This window comes from Tasmannia lanceolata, unplaced genomic scaffold (genome assembly GCF_043159265.1).
Source record: "Tasmannia lanceolata isolate RefF3 unplaced genomic scaffold, GAP_Taslan_0.1 ptg000006l, whole genome shotgun sequence".
NCBI lineage: Eukaryota > Viridiplantae > Streptophyta > Magnoliopsida > Canellales > Winteraceae > Tasmannia > Tasmannia lanceolata.
Genome location: NW_027518683.1, coordinates 42,331,308 through 42,348,282, shown reverse-complemented (window position 1 = coordinate 42,348,282; position 16,975 = coordinate 42,331,308). Strand labels below are relative to the sequence as shown.

The 16,975-nt window shown below is 42.2% G+C and overlaps 1 protein-coding gene across 2 annotated transcripts; it reads left to right on the top strand.

The window, feature by feature from the left end:
• Positions 1–5,883: 5,883 nt before the first annotated feature.
• LOC143878616 (uncharacterized) lies at positions 5,884–9,838 on the top strand. 2 transcript variants are annotated; one of them, XM_077380887.1, is made up of 10 exons: positions 5,884–6,379; positions 6,456–7,085; positions 7,157–7,309; positions 7,399–8,210; positions 8,344–8,431; positions 8,535–8,630; positions 8,713–8,931; positions 9,022–9,119; positions 9,203–9,479; positions 9,559–9,838. In XM_077380887.1, exons 1-9 carry the CDS (start codon positions 6,377–6,379, stop codon positions 9,348–9,350), a joined length of 2,247 nt encoding a protein of 748 aa, XP_077237002.1. In that variant the 5' UTR covers positions 5,884–6,376; the 3' UTR covers positions 9,351–9,479; positions 9,559–9,838. The 2 variants fall into 2 exon arrangements, with proteins under 2 accessions (XP_077237002.1, XP_077237003.1); XM_077380888.1 differs by lacking the exon at positions 9,559–9,838 and having other exon boundaries at positions 9,022–9,112; positions 9,203–9,345.
• The last annotated feature ends 7,137 nt before the right edge of the window (positions 9,839–16,975 follow it).

Genomic DNA, 16,975 nt, shown 5'->3' with positions numbered 1-16,975 from the left:
ATGTTAAATCAATGGGTTCTGGTTTTTGTATTATTTATACCCAGTTGCTATCTGATATTCTGTAACTTGGGATGGTTTAAGGTTCTCTACAGAAGCACATACATGCAAAAAAAATTTTGCTTTTAGAGTTTCATATTGGAAATGTTATTTTTAAAAGGTTAAATCATGAAAGCCCAATATTTAATTGTAGGGATTTAACTTTCCCAGACCTACTTACTTTTAGAAGCATTTACCAAAACTTTCTTGAGAGATATGTCTTCACTTAATATCAGTTCCAAGATTAGCTTACGCTTCAAGTAAATTTAAGGAAGAAAGGAATATTTTCCATCTCAAACTTATGACAACCTATGCAACAATTTAGCACTCTAGCAAATGGAAATTGAAGTAGACAAGAACCATCTCAAAGTTGTTCTATATTACCCCCTCTCAAACTTGTTCTGTATTACCCCCTTCAATTCCATTAAATGTTTAATCCATGCCATAGTTTCAAAATCCCCCACATCATCATGGACTCACCAAAGTCAACTCTTTTTAACTTGGCTGTGTTCTTGGCCGAGTCCGCGTTTTGTCCTACAAAGTCCATCAAAGCTCCTCTGATTCTCCTGATTTATGTGGGGGAGTCAACCGATTACTCAGTCTCATCAACCAAGTAGTCAGCCGCATCAACCAAGTCGACTAGGATTCACTTTCGCTGCATTTTCACCCCAAAACCTCGCTAATTGATCTTTACGGTGCTTCCTCTATCAATTAGATCCTTTCTTTATCCATAGAATCTAATCTTTTTCATTATCACAGTGGATCCTTAAAAAAACAGATGGATATCTCGTATCCGAAAAGTAGCAGTGTACGGATTCTTATAGTACCGTTCGGGGAGTCGATAAGCTAATTCCCGTGGATGTCTATTTGCCGGGCGAACCTGCTAATCATGGAGCAACTTTGCCTGTATTTTTTCCCTTTTAAGATTCCCTCCTGTTCTTGAATTTCTTTTTGTTGGTTAAGGTAATGCTAGCCTCGAACAAACTTGATGATTTGAAGTTCTAATTGGCATTGTGATGAATATTTGTTGTCCCATTTTGTTCTTCAACATCTATAATGAAACTTTCATGTAGTTAATGTATTTTTTTTAAAAAAGGGAAAAATAGAGATACACCCCTTGTGGTTTGGCCATTTTCCACTTTTAACCCCGTGGTTTGGAAGTTAGCAATGACACCCCCTCAACTTTATGACATTTTTTAGTAGACCCCCGCTGTTGACGGTCCGTTAGTTTAACCTGACGGAATGAGTAAAACTAAACATGGTTAATATATTGAGGACAGAAATACCCTTATCACTGGTTTGAAGCCATTTGCAGAGGGATTAGGGTTACGCCATTTGCCACCGCCACCTCCTTCCACCGCCACCTTCGCCATCTCCGGCCACCGCCGTCACCTCCACCACAGACAATGAAACCCCACCCCATGGCTACATTAAACCCACATTTTAAGAAAGAGAACATTGATAAAAACAAAAAAAGCCCAAAAATATTAGGGTTTTTGTGGAAATCATGATATTTGGACGCGCTCATTAACGGGAAGACCACGAGGCTTCAGTGTACATATGCATAACTCGCAACTTCGTGTTGGAGGATGCTATGCCGTTAGGCCTACAATTTGCGAATGACTTTACACCCGTGAAGGTCGTAAACTTGGAGGCCCACCCTAGGGTGGAAAAGGTGTGGAAGTAAAGTTCGTAGAGTTCCATCAACCTCACGACAATGCCCTTGTACGACTACCAGGTGATACAAGGAATGGAGTTCTCATGTGCAGCAAAGGTAGGTAGTTCCCATACCTCATCTTGTAGTGGTAAGTACCATGGGCGAGTGGTTCCCATACATGTTCCCCATTGTACATACGAAGAATGGCAAGGATGGGAGAGTCTCAACCTTACAAATAGTTGAAGGCCCTATGATGGAAAGAGCAATATGGGCAAGAAGGAATGGGCGCTTGGAGTGTCCCAGTCGGTTGAAGACTCGATGGGAGGATCGAGCTCCTCATCGGAAGAATTGATGGAGGAATCGTTGAAGGAGGTGGTATGCTGAAGGAAAGAAAAGGACGTCAACGAGATTTGGTAGGGGAGGATTGTCGTGCGATGACAATTGGTCTCCCTTGATATCATTTTATAGGCCTAAATGAGGCTCAACCAAGGTTTTAAACTTCAGTTTTGAATTCGGTTTCAGTTGTGAGAGAAACAGAAATGTTTCGGTTCGAAATTTTGGTAAAAATCCTGTAAAATCATCAAAACCTATGGAAATGCTGGACATGTAAGATGAGATTTAGGAAGTGCTAGAATAAGCACAAATATCTAATCTCTGCTATTACGTCATCTTGCTTCCAAGGTCCTGACGATTTACTAGCAGCCCAAGCGATGGCGTTAGAGGAGTCCCCTTCGATGATCAGTGGCTCTAGTCTAGCATTTGAATACCATTTCAGCCCCCATAGTAAGGCACGGGCTTCTCTTGTTTTTCTGTCCTTGTAATCTTTGGAGTTTCGACCATCTTGGTCTTCTTCCTTTTAATGAAAGCTTAAACATTCAAAAAAAAAAGAAGAATTAAGGCATGGGCTTCTACTTCATTTGCATCACATATGCCCAGTGGTACAGAAAAAGATAAGATTTGTAAAGAATTTTTTTTAATGGCATGGGATTGTTTACCCATCGTAGTTACGGAAGATTACCCCAATCCTTACCCAGCCCGGGCTTCCTTTCTAGCTTCTGTCAAAATTGAATTTGATTGATCCAAGGGGTGGGGTGTACCACTTTAGCGAGGTTTTAGGTTTTCCACTCTTCTCCATGATAATCGTTGTCCGACCCCTTAGAATATCAGTCACCGTGTTTGTGGCTTTGAGCTTGTTCCCTCTTCCCCATAGTATAACAATCTTGATATTTAGCAGTATTCTTCCTATTTCTCTCTCGCGCTCCTTCACTATTAAGTTGTTCCTTATTTCCGAAGTTGACATATCAAAACAAATCGGACATTCTTCCATGTGAATCAACCAGCTTCGCCGAAAGGGCCTATACTCCAATTAAGAATGACTTTCTTGATTGATCCTTGAGATACCCTACCTATGCCAAAACTCTTGATAACGTGCATCCACAGTTGATAGGAGAATCGGTAAGTCAGCAGTAGATGATCTTAGGATTCTTCGCTGAAGTTATTGCCACATACCTGGTGGTGTCGTTGGTAACTTCCAAACCACGAGGTTAAAAGTGGGAAATGGCCAAACCACAGGCTTCTGTCTTAACTCCACCAAAAACAAGAAATGTAACACCAAAATAAGAACTCTTTATGCTCTGTATGGTTGCCAGGTTTTTTTTGTTCCTGGGAGTTATGTGGGAGAAAAAAATACCCTCGGATATAGGTGGGAAAAAAAAAGTCGTAGAAGTATCCCGGTAAAATAAAAATCCCATGTTTGGTTATGTGGGAGAAAAAAAAACCCTGGGAGATATGGTGGGGAAAAAAAAAGCTTTCTTTGGTTGCTTGAACTGTTGGGTAGAAAAAAATTCTTCTGAAGCTTATTTTTGGTTCCTGAGTTTATTTTTGTTCCTGGGGTTATCTTGGGATGGGATGACATTTCAATCATTACAAAAGTGGGATTAAAAATTTCACCCCACAAGTAATCATTACAAGAGTGGGATTAAAAAAAAACCTAGTGCTAAAAGGCAACCAAACATGGGATGGAACCAAAATTTAACTTACTCTCCATAACTGACACCACAATCACTCAAAACCAACTCCATTACATAGATGGGAGTGACCCTACGCGAAAATTAACATAAAGGAAAATAACTAAATAACTGGTACAGATTCTGCACGTAAGAAGGATCCTCTATGTCGGCATTTTTCAATAGGTTCATCTGGTTTCTCTTTATGTATATAGTTCGAACCAATTTTAGTTCCAAAGGGTTTCAATAGTTTAATTTTAGGTTTGAAAGGGTTTCAATGGTTTAGGCTCGCATTTATGGTTTCAATGGTTTGCCTGGTTTCATTTAGGGTTTAAATGGTTGCATATAGGTTTTCAATGGTTTCAAGGGTTTCATTTAGGGTTTCGATGGTTTTCAATGCTTTTCAATGGTTGCATTGTTTTGAAGTTGTTTGAAGGGTTTCAATTAGGGGTTTCAAAGTTAGAACCATTATTCCATGGAAGTTGCATCCATGAAACCACTTATTCTGCCGAAGTTGGAACCAGTATTCCATTGACCCTGTATCCAGTATTACTGGTTCAAACTGTGTAATTTGTGGTTCCGTACTTCCTCTATCCAGTTATTGTGGTTTGAACTTTCTAATATGTGGTTCCACTAATCATATTTGTGAACTTTCTAATATGTGGTTTCGTAGTTCCTCTATCCTAACATTGGTTTCAAGTGGTTCGAAGTCTCTAAATAGTGTGTTTGTACAAACTTTCTGAAACATGGTTTTCTTTGAAGTATCTTTAATTTCAACTTTTCAACTATCTTCTACTTAAAGTATCTTCCCCTCCAAGTTATTCTCCTGCTTTGTGCAGATAAGGACCGGAAGCGGCTCCCCTTTTACTTTGTGAACCCCACTAACCACCTAACCCAAAACCCCTATAGTCATGCAGCGCGCGAAGCAAAGAAAGAAGAATGTGACTGTAGATGCAGGGTCTTCGACCCGCAAACGGCGTGGGAAGGCTATCCGTCAGCCCTCCCCTAGTCCTCCTGCCTCTGATGAGGAAATGGGCAATGAGGATGCAGATGTAGAGGTTGGGTCCCTCGGTCGTATAGAAAGGAAGGGCATACTCCGAGGTAGGAAAGTCATTTTTAAAGATGTCGAAGTTTATAATGTGAAACCCTTATTTCTGGCCTTTGGATGGGTCAATTTTCTTGAAATTCACTGTGACTCGTACCCGACTCTCGTCAAGCAATTCTATGCCAATTACAGATTCGACAGAGATTTGAAGGTCTTCCAATCCAGAGTAAACAACAAAACCATCCATATGACAGTTGAAAAGTTTTGTGAAGTTCTCTCTCTTCCCACCACAGGCGACGAAATCTACTTTTGGCCCGGAACCATGGATGACATTAGTGACTGTATACATGATCCGGTCGCCGCCTATGGGCAGCTTGGTTGCCAAGGCCCACCTACTGACAGGTCAACGAACGTATCCTACAATTCCCTGAGCCCTATGTGCAAAGTCTTACACAAGATTCTGACGAGCAATATCACGCCTCGCGGAGGCAATGCTGACATGGTCCGGCCTATTGAGGCTTTTATTATGCACCGACTTCTTCGCGGCACACCCCTTCACCTTGGCTATATCCTCCTTAGCTTCATGGAGGACACGAGGACGAAGGCCTTGGCTAGTCTACCATTCGGGATGCTTCTCACGCATGTCTTCAACCATGAGAAGTTGATACAAGGTGGTGAAGAACGCCTTAGTCCCGCAACTGTGTTCAATGCTAAAACTATAAAGGCCATGCGGCTTGATATACAGGGCCCTGCTCCCCCTCCTCGTCAGCCGGCTTAGCGTTTTGCATCACAGGAGTTTGTTGCGCAGGAGCTTCGTGCACATCGTCAGCACCTTGACGCGCAGTTTACCGCGGTTCATCAGCTTTTACAATCCCATCATCAGGACCAATTGGCGACTCAGCAAGCTTTGACTGGGGTACGCACCGAGATCTCCACCCTCCGCCAGGACTTCGGCACAGCGGTCACCTCACTCACAGACCAGGTTTCTTCACTGACCAACTTGGTCCGCCATCTGTTGCCCCCAGATCATTAGAGCGTTGCTGTGGTTCATTTATGGATAGATGGATGTTATGTTTCTTTTAAATTTGTTTTTTTTTTTTTGTAATGGTTCATGGATGTTATGTTATATACGGGTTTCATATGTTATTATGGATGGATGGATTAAATGTTATTATCGTTATATTTCTGTGTCTTACTTGCATGGTATGTTTCTGATGGTTCTTATGAATTTGATGCAAGTATCTATATAGCTATGGTTGTTTGAAGTGATTTTTGGTGGTTTAAGTTTGAATGGTTTTGGTTGAGTCTCGTACGGTTTGTTATGGTTGCTATTAGTTGGGGAGCCATATGTTGTTTGAACCGATGTTTGATTGTTTAAATTTGAAGGGATTAGGTACGGTTGTCATATATGGTGTTCATGATCTTTACGTCTGGTTGTTTCCAGTTATTTGGGGAGCCCTGTGTTGTTTAAAGTGATTACATATGGTTTCTCTATCCTTGTTGTTTCAATGGAGTAATACTGTGTTTGAATAGACTAATATTGTGTTTCAAGTGATTGTTGGTGGTTTCGACAGATACAGACGAAGTTAACAAAATTGTTGATCTTTCCCATCAATTGTTTCCATTTTCGTGATGGTGAGTAACTGTTATATTTTCCGTCTGCATCTCCTGCTCTTTCTCGCTCAATTGTTTAATAGTGCCATTTTTGCAGGCGAAATATGTCTTATCTAGATGCTGTCCGTCACGCTTTCACGAGTCCCTACAAAATATTCGGTTACGGGATGTGCATAGGAATTTCATAAAGGATACCCCATTTACAGATTTGATTCTGCATGAGGGCCTCGAAGATGTCCAGTTGCGGAAGAAGATTTTGACGACAATGGTAAATAAATGGGATCCCAAACGGAAAGCTTTTTGTTTGGGCCGCATCGTACTCCCATTTCTAGTTAGTGATGTAGCTAAAATATTAGGTTTAAGTATGATTGGGGAAAGGCCGCAATTTGATTGGTCTAGCAGTGATACTGTGGATGGTTGGAGGTTTGGGGGTCCAACCGCCACCTTTGACGAGGTCGTCAAGGTTATTCATGCCGATATGGATTCAGACGAAGAAGACTTCGTGAAGTCGACTGTGAAGCATTTGATATTGTTATTCTGCAGCACTGTCTTGTTTGCGCAGAGGGACCAGAAGGCATGTTCTTGCCTCTTCCCGTATATTGATCTGCAGACTATAGGAAATGTTGCATGGGCTTATCCCGTTCATGAGTTCTTGGTCAGATCATTAGATTCACATGCTACACTCGGTGGAAAGGGACATATATTGGGTTGCTCTATTATTTTACAGGTAATTTTCCATTCATTGCATATAGTTTTTTTGTTTCTATCTTATGCGGATCTAATCTACTTTGATATCAGGTATGGCTATTTGAGCATACGACGTTATGGGCACCTAATTCTGCTGATGCGTATCCGCGTCTATTTAAGTGGACCGCTCAGATGAATACGAAGAAGATGGAGCATCAACAGTTGATTAACTGTATTATTCGTGGGACGGTGAAAGCCGCAGAGGTGAGAGTATAATGCATGTTGGTCGTTGTATGTCTTTCGTGTTATTTTTACAGTCGTATTTGTAATTAGTAATATGGAATGTATTCCAGGTGGTTAGGAGGGTCGAAGCTACGACAAGGGAAGAATCTCTACTTCGACTCGATGATCAACACGACGATGGTAGTATTCCTTGCGATTCAGTCGGTTCAATTGTGGTCCCAGTGGGGGATTGCATGGGTCAAACTCTGCCTGTACTGAGGGATCCAATGAGGCCAATTGCGACATATCAGAGGAGGGAACGAAGGACGAGAAGTACGAGAGGAAGAGGGGAACATGGGAAGTCCGAAGTAGATGAATCCGTTACAAATAGTTCATTGTTGGAGAGGTTAACCAGAGTTGAACGTGAAATGAGGGAGGTAAAAATTCATTTGTTCGGGAGAGATTCCAGAAAGAGGGAAGGTTTGGAGTCAGGGAATAATATCCCAACGAAGATAACAAGAAAGAGGGAACGAGAGGCCGACAATATGGATGGGGAAGCCGAGATAGTGACTGAGAAGGGGGAAGTAGGGGATGGTGTTTTTGTAGATGATATGGGGAAACACATAGTTGATGATAGCGTAGAACATATCTCTATTGATAGCCTAATTACTAGGGATGTCAGGGATGCTGCAGCTAAAATGGTTATCTTGGTTGACAGTCCTGATTTGAACCTCAGTAAGAGTAAGAAATCAAATAAGAAACAAGATGAAAAAGTTATTGGGAGCATTGAAAAAAATGTGAAGCAACGTGGAAGGAAGTTACAACCTAGTAGAGCAGTCAGTTCACCTTATGTCATAAGCAACCGGAAAAGCATGTATGCTCTTCGCAATATCACCGGGCCTGCAGCGATGAAGGTGGATGCATTGGCAGCGCTAGCACCTAGGTAAATTTTCGTACAACCTACATTCTTTTTTAATTCTAATATCTCCGATTAATTTCATACATAGGTTGTTTCAGTATAATTATATGACTGTAAAAGTTACATAGAGGTAGGTGACTTTTTACTCGATTTGCAGTGAGAGAGTCATTCACAGTGATGGGTACCACATGTGTAAAGAAGACTTGCTTATACTAACCGATCGTAGAGGGTGGATATCATCTCCGGTAAGATGTTATATGGTTCAGTTAGTAACGTAAAGCGTGAATAATGCGTTGGTACACATATCTTCTTAAATTCCTTCTCGTTGACCTATGGTATGTTCTGTAGATTGTTAATGTATATACGGATTACTTGAACTTGCGGGACGAATGTTGGCGAACAAAAAAAAAGGGATCATGCATTTGCCTTGCTACCCATCTACCTGTGAGATTAAATTAACTTATAAGTAATGGTTTTTGTTTCTGAAGCTGCGGGCAATTCTAACAAGGTGTTTTTTTGGTTGCAGCAAGTTATTCTTGACGAAAGATGTGAACGTCCCGATGCATGTTCCAGATTCCTAACTCGTGTAGAGAACACCCCTCTTCAAGAGATACGAAAAGTACTCATTCCAATTAACATTGATATGGTTCATTGGGTACTTCTCGTGTTGGATATGGGGCATCGTTCCTTCCTTGTTTACGATTCTCTTTACAGTCACACGGATTCTAGGAAGGTGCAACCCCTTGTGAGTACTACTCTTTACTTGATTCGTATGGCAATTATTAATTAAATTTTTGTTACTATTGCCCTAACGTACGGAATTCTTCATTTGTAGGTCGATTACCTTGTTAAATGGTTCAGAATGGTCAAAGACATTGATATAACTGCATTCCCCATTGATGTAGTGGTCGATCGGCCCCTACAAGGTAACAGGTATGTTACGTGCAATTACTTCAGTTTACGATACCTCCGTAAACGATTAATTCTGCTTCTCGGTTTTGCTTCATGTTTTGCAGCCACGACTGTGGGCTGTTCGTTTTGAAAGAGATGGAATACATTACCCGTGACGCTAGCCTCGATTTCACCCAGAAAGATATTACGGCTATGCGAGCTTCCCTACTTTCGGAAATGTTGAATGGGGTCTATGGGAAAGTATCCCTATAAGTTGTTCACATTCTTACCTGGGAGTCATTGTTGTTGGTTGTACATGCATTAGAGTTCAATTGCTTGGCGGGTGATCCGATACTTGCTCTCCTCGTTCCTGAAGTAGGTGGCGGAAATGAACCTGCTAAGGTGAGTGGATATTTTGCACACAATTGGGAAACACCAAAATGTTCTAGTTATTCATTATGATAATTGTGCTTGTTTGCAGGTAAGGCTTGTTCCAAATCCTGGCTCTCTTCAGCGTTAGTGGCAACTTGAAGAAGTCGTGGATGAGGAATGGCTTCAACATCTGGTCCTTCAATAGCAACCTTCTGGATGAGGATTGATCTATTGCCACCTGCAAGTCTCCCTTGGGAAAATCTTTTCAATGATCAGAAATCCACCCCTTCATCTCCAAGCTATTCTGCCCCTACCAAACGCAAAGAAATCACTCCTGGGGAGGAAGAAAAATCTCAGCCGTCCGGACTTCCCGGATTCTATGTAGCTGTGGCTTGTTCCTTGCGTGGTGATCTACCTCTCTGGTTGTTTGTTGCTGTCATGCTTGTTGGGGCTTCGAGCTTTGTTTTTTCGTTTTAGACTGTTTTTGCAGGTTCTGTCCTGTGTTTGGATGTTGTTGTTTGGGCTTCTTGCCTCTTTTTGTTCCCCCCTTTTATGTAAGGGGGTTGTTTTCAAACTTCATGTATATCTTTGGTTTCCATAAATATATCTGGTCGGGGTCCTGCCTAACCCCAGCTTACTCATAACAAAAATTTAAAACACAACAAAAACAAAAAAGCTTCTGAGTGACCAGGATCGGGAAAAAGCTCTTTCTACTAGGGTAAAGATGAAAAATGTAGTGGGGACCGGTAAACTGACATGTTCCACAATTCCACTCTTTTCTCCATCCGACACAAAAGATATGTGCTTTAAACATCAACTTCTTAACATTACGAGTTCACCACCCAAATGATCATTATTAATATATAATCTGAATGATCTTGCGCCACAAATGATGTATACATGTGATCAAGCCCATTGAATTGGTAGATCCTCGTGTACAGTTGTACATGAACCCGGTCCTACACCATATCTGCCGATGTACTGGAATTCCTTCGGAATTCCGATTGTACTTCGGACTTCCGAGTCGGAAATCCGAAGCAACTTACGGACTTCCGAATGAAGTCCAGTAGAGTTGGCAACTCTACTGGACTTATTACGGAAATCCGAGTATTGGATCGGAATTCCGCGTCGGAATTCCGATGGAAGGTACGGACTTCCGAATGATGTCCAGTAGAGTTGCCAACTCTACTGGACTTCCTTCGGCAATCCGAGTATTGGATCGGAATTCCGACCCGGAAATCCGAACAAACTTCCGGACTTCCGAATGATGTCCAGTAGAGTTGCGAACCTACTGGACTTCCGTCGGAAATCCGAGAATAGATTCGGAATTCCGTGTCGGAACTCCGAACCAACGTCCGGACTTCCGACGCGACTCCAGTAGAGTTGCGAAGCTACTGGACTTCCGTCGGACAGCCGACTATTGGTTCGGATTTCCGAGTCGGAAATCCGAACTACCTTCCGGACTTCCGACGGGACTCCAGTAGAGTTGCGAACCTACTGGACTTGCTTCGGAAATCCGAGTATTGGATCGGAATTCCGACTGGGAAATCCAGTCGGAATTCCGAACCAACTTCCGGACTTCGGAATGATGTCCAGTAGCTTCGCAACTATACCGGGGTTCAGTCGGAAGTCCGGACGTTGGTTAGGTTTTCCAAGTCGGAATTCCGAACCAACTTCCGGACTTCGGACGGGAAAGAAGTGATATTGCGCTTCCGCGCTCGTCATTGGGAAGTCCAACGCTGGGTTCAGACTTTCGAGTAATCGTACGTACACTTTGTTCGTCCACAGATGGAAGGATTACCTCGATTCGATGGACCTGATTATTTGAGCACACCCAATATATGTGACGGCGTATAAAATGAACGATTTAGATGATCCAAACAATGTGGGCCGACTGACTTTTCGGTAGTGGGTAAAAACCAATGATATTGCCAACACCAATGATACATTAATGATAAGTTTTACAACAGTCACAGTCAGCTGTACAACCAATGTAATACTATAAGTCTATAATAACGTTTAATTTATACAAATTTTGTGTGAGTAAATATTTATGTGCAGTATGAAGAGTCCCAAAATCAATGCCACTTTGTACAAACAAACCAACAACTCCATCCCTAAGCAAAGAAAGGAGGTGCGAATGAGACACCGGACCTACAAGAAAAACATGCAACAATCAATAAAATGATGGGTTTGATAGAGAAATCATATCAAGTGAGTAATAATGGAACATACGTATTTTCTGTAGGTGCGGATGGACCGATGGGCGTCATATTTAACTGAAGATTTACAAGGGGGGGATTTTTGCACGTTCTTAGATATCCATTTCTCTGCTTTTGCGTTCTTCGCTTTAATACATTCTATCGTCTCCTTATAGTCTCTCTCCCTTAAAGCATATGCGGCTCTCGAAAAAAGTTTGCAAAGTATTTGGCTCTTAAAGGTCTTCAGGAAATTGGCATTGAGGTGACGAATACAGTAGCTATGGTATGATCCCGGCAATGCTTCGTCTATAGCTCTAGGCAAACCCTTCATCCTATCAGAGGAAATAGTGAATTCGTTGTTGTTTTTTTCGGCTGGTATCACCCTTTGGCGGAGTAAACGAAGAAACCATAGCCAGCTCTCATACATCTCATTCTCAACCACTGCATATGCTAACGGAAATAATCGACCGTCACCATCTACTGCAGTGGCAGCTAATAAAATTCCTTTATACTTGCCTCGCAAATGTGTCCCATCAATTAGTATCAGTGGTCTAATTGTTCGACTGAAGGCGCGAATGCTAGGGCCGAATGACCAAAATAAACGACAAAATGTATTATCTCCACCCGTCCATAGCTGACGACTTCGATATACACACATAACGGTGCCAGGATTGCATCTCTCCATCTCTTCAGCATATGCAGGAAGGATGCGGTAAGACGCTTCGGCATTTCCACACATTTTTTCGTGTATAATGACCTTCGCATTGAAAGCCTTCACATAGCTTATGGTTATACCCCACTTATCCTTGATGTATGCTCTTATCAAAGTAGGCCTCATGTCTCCTGGGCAGGGAAATAACCCAAGACAGGTGTCTGCTGCCCAAGCTGCTGTGACAAGGGGATGGTCATTACCCCTCATAGTACCTGAGCATGTATGCTCTGCCACAAACCTTTTGACCTTAACATGATCCAAAGAAATTCTCCCACTGATTCTGAAGGGGCAACTTTTATCCTTGCATCTAACAGCATACTTTGTAGGCTTTGAATCTACTGGGACGAATACAAACTTCCGTTCAATTGCGTACTCTTTCACTTTCTTCTTAAATACTTTCAAATTCGGGAAGATTCCACCCACCTTCATCTCCTCAAGTCCTATACGTCCCTCATTTAATTCATCTACAACCATCTCATCTACTTCCAACCGCTCCCTTCTATATGTATTACACAACGGGTCGCCCACAACGTTCTGTAGACCAATGAGGGGGCGTACAGCTTTGCACTCATCTTCCTTACCAAAGTCACCTTCGCGCACACTGTCCTCAACGAAGTCATCATCACCAAATGAATCATCACCCTTTATACTGTTACCATCCTCGCATTCAATGCCATCACTAACATGCATATCACTATGGAAATCCCTGTTGAACTCTGCATCGTGCCTGCACAGTAGGGAGTACGTTAGAATGAATATTGTATGAGAGAAACATAGAACTGGCGAAGTAAATGTAATTAGTAATTACAAGATTACATGGCAGTGCTCATATGTTACCATGTATTTTCCTCTGTCACATTAAAAAGAGGGTCCTCATAGTCTTCGTTCAAGTCCACTGAATATCTTTTCGGATTCCGAGGAATATTGGTATCTTCTCGGTTTCTGCCCAATATTTGTATGTTCTTCGGAGCTATAAAATCATTTCGATTAGGTGTTGCTGACGCTGCACGGATGGATTTATTTATGAGGTTCAATGGCGGTTCAAGAGGACGAGAAGAAGGTTCACAAATATTTCCATATTTTATAGGATCTTCATAATGTTGAATTCGATCCCTCATATTCCTGAGCAATGACAAATTTCACATCACCTAATAGTGTAATGGAATGAGAGTTCAAAGAATGAAAATTTCCACCTTACTGAATATTTTACCTTCGGATGGGGCTCGGTGCAGAACTAATTCCTCCTACTCTGTACTCTTTGGTTATGTACAGGCTCATACAATTGAAGAGGCTATTCTCAAAAACCATCATCACCATAGCTAGGTCATCGTCATTTCGAATGTCGTACAACACGATTTGATATGGATCCACGACATATCGACATTGTATAGATTGTGAGATACCGGTTGCTGTGGTATGGATTTTTTGGTGAACTAGAGACTCAAATTCTGCAAATTTTATATTCCGATTCACAATTAAAGACATCTTCGTCCCGCCAATATACTCAAATGATACTTTATCCTTCAAGTACCCATCAACGTGTAACATAAAAGAAGCCATTCTTTCCACCATTTTCGCAAACCCTATTAGGATAAGAACCAATATTAAACCCTCATAAAATTAGAATACAAAGTAATATATGAACAACCATTTACAATGATACAACCACAATTGGAACAATAAGTTACATTCTTGGAAGCACACTTTTATTCCTTCGAACCACAGCGGATCCACATTTTATACCTTGGAACAACATTTTATACCCCGGGAACCATTACGGATTCACATTCTATACCTCCTAACCACTACGGAACCACATATTATACCCCACAAGCACTACGGAACCACATTTTCTACCCCGGAACCTCTACGGAACCACATTTTATACCACATAACCACTACGGAACCACATTTTATACCTTGGAACCACTACGGAACCACATTTGATAACTCGGAACCACTAGGGAACCACATTTTATACCCCGGAACCACTACGGAACCACATTTTATACCTCGAAACCACTATGGAACCACATTTTATACCCTGGAACCTCTAGGGAACCACATTTTATACCACGTAACCACTACGGAACCACATTTTATACCTTGGAACCACTACGGAACCACATTTTATAACTCGGAACCACTACGGAACCACATTTTATACCCCGGAACCACTACGGAACCACATTTTATACCCCACAACCACTATGGAACCACATTTTATACCACGTAACCACTACGGGATCAGTTTTTGTACTCCGCAACCACTCCGGAACCACATTTTATACCTCGGAACCACTACGGAACCACATTTTCTACCCCGGAACCTCTAGGGAACCACATTTTATACCACGGAAGCACTACGGAACCACATTTTATACCCCACAACCACTATGGAACCACATTTTATACCTCGGAACCACTACGGAACCACATTTTCTACCCGGAACCACATTTTATACCTCGGAACCACTACGGAACCACATTTTATACCACGTAACCACTACGGAACCACATTTTATACCTTGGAACCACTACGGAACCACATTTTATAACTCGGAACCACTACGGAACAACATTTTCTACCCCGGAACCACTACGGGATCACATTTTCTACTCCGCAACCACTCCGGAACCACATTTTATACCTCGGAACCACTACGGAACCACATTTTCTACCCCGGAACCTCTAGGGAACCACATTTTATACCCCGGAAGCACTACGGAACCTGATTTTATACCCCACAACCACTATGGAACCACATTTTATACCTCGGAACCACTACGGAACCACATTTTCTACCCCGGAACCACTAGGGAACTACATTTTATACCCTCGAACCAGTAGGGAACCACATTTTCAACCCTGGAACCACTTCGGGACCACATTTTATATGGTGGAACCACTGGGGAACCACTAGGGAACCACATTTTATACCTGGGAACCACTACGGAACCACATTTTCTACCTCGGAACCTCTAGGGAACCACATTTTATACCCCCAGAACCACTACGAAACCACATTTTATACCCCACAACCACTATGGAACCACATTTTATACCACGTAACCAGTACGGAACCACATTTTATATCTCGGAACCACTACGGAACCACATTTTCTACCCCAGAACCACTACGGAACCACATTTTCTACCCCGGAACCTCTAGGGAACCACATTTTATACCCCGAGAACCACTACGAAACCACATTTTATACCCCACAACAACGATGGAACCACATTTTATACCACGTAACCACTACGGAACCACTACGAAACCACATTTTATAGCCCACAACAACTATGGAACCACATTTTATACCTCAGAACCACTACGGAACCACATTTTCTACCCCGGAACCACTACGGAACCACATTTTATACCCCGGAACCACTACAGAACCACATTTTATACCCCTCAACCAGTATAGAACCACATTTTATACCACGTAACCACTACGGAACCACATTTTATACCTCCAAACCACTACGGAACCACATTTTATACCTCGGAACCACTACGGAACCACATTTTCTACCCCGGAACCTCTAGGGAACCACATTTTATACCACGTAACCACTACGGAACCACATTTTATACCTGGGAACCACTACGGAACCACATTTTATAACTCGGAACCACTACGGAACCACATTTTATACCCCGCAACCACTACGGAACCACATTTTATACCCCACAACCAGTATGGAACCACATTTTATACCACGTAACCACTACGGGATCAGTTTTTCTACTCCGCAACCACTCCGGAACGACATTTTATACCTCGGAACCACTACGGAACCACATTTTCTACCCCGGAAGCTCTAGGGAACCACATTTTATACCCCGGAACCACTACGGAACCACATTTTATACCCCACAACCACTACGGAACCACATTTTATACCCCACAACCAGTATGGAACCACATTTTATACCACGTAACCACTACGGGATCACATTTTCTACTCCGCAACCACTCCGGAACCACATTTTATACCTCGGAACCACTACGGAACCACATTTTCTACCCCGGAACCTCTAGGGAACCACATTTTATACCACGGAAGCACTACGGAACCACATTTTATACCCCACAACCACTATGGAACCACATTTTATACCTCGGAACCACTACGGAACCACATTTTCTACCCCGGAACCACTAGGGAACGACATTTTATACCCTCGAACCACTAGGGAACCACATTTTCAACCCTGGAACCACTTCGGGACCACATTTTATACGGTGGAACCACTGGGGAACCACTAGGGAACCACATTTTATACCTCGGAACCATTACGGAACCACATTTTCTACCCCGGAACCTCTAGGGAACCACATTTTATACCATGGAACCACTACAGAACCACATTTTATACCCCACAACCACTATGGAACCACATTTTATACCATGTAACCAGTACGAAACCACATTTTATATCTCGGAACCACTACGGAACCACATTTTCTACCCCGGAACCACTACGGAACCACATTTTATACCTCGGAACCACTACGGAACCACATTTTATACCCACTTATCCACTACGGAACCACATTTTATACCCCACAACCACTATGGAACCACATTTTATACCTCG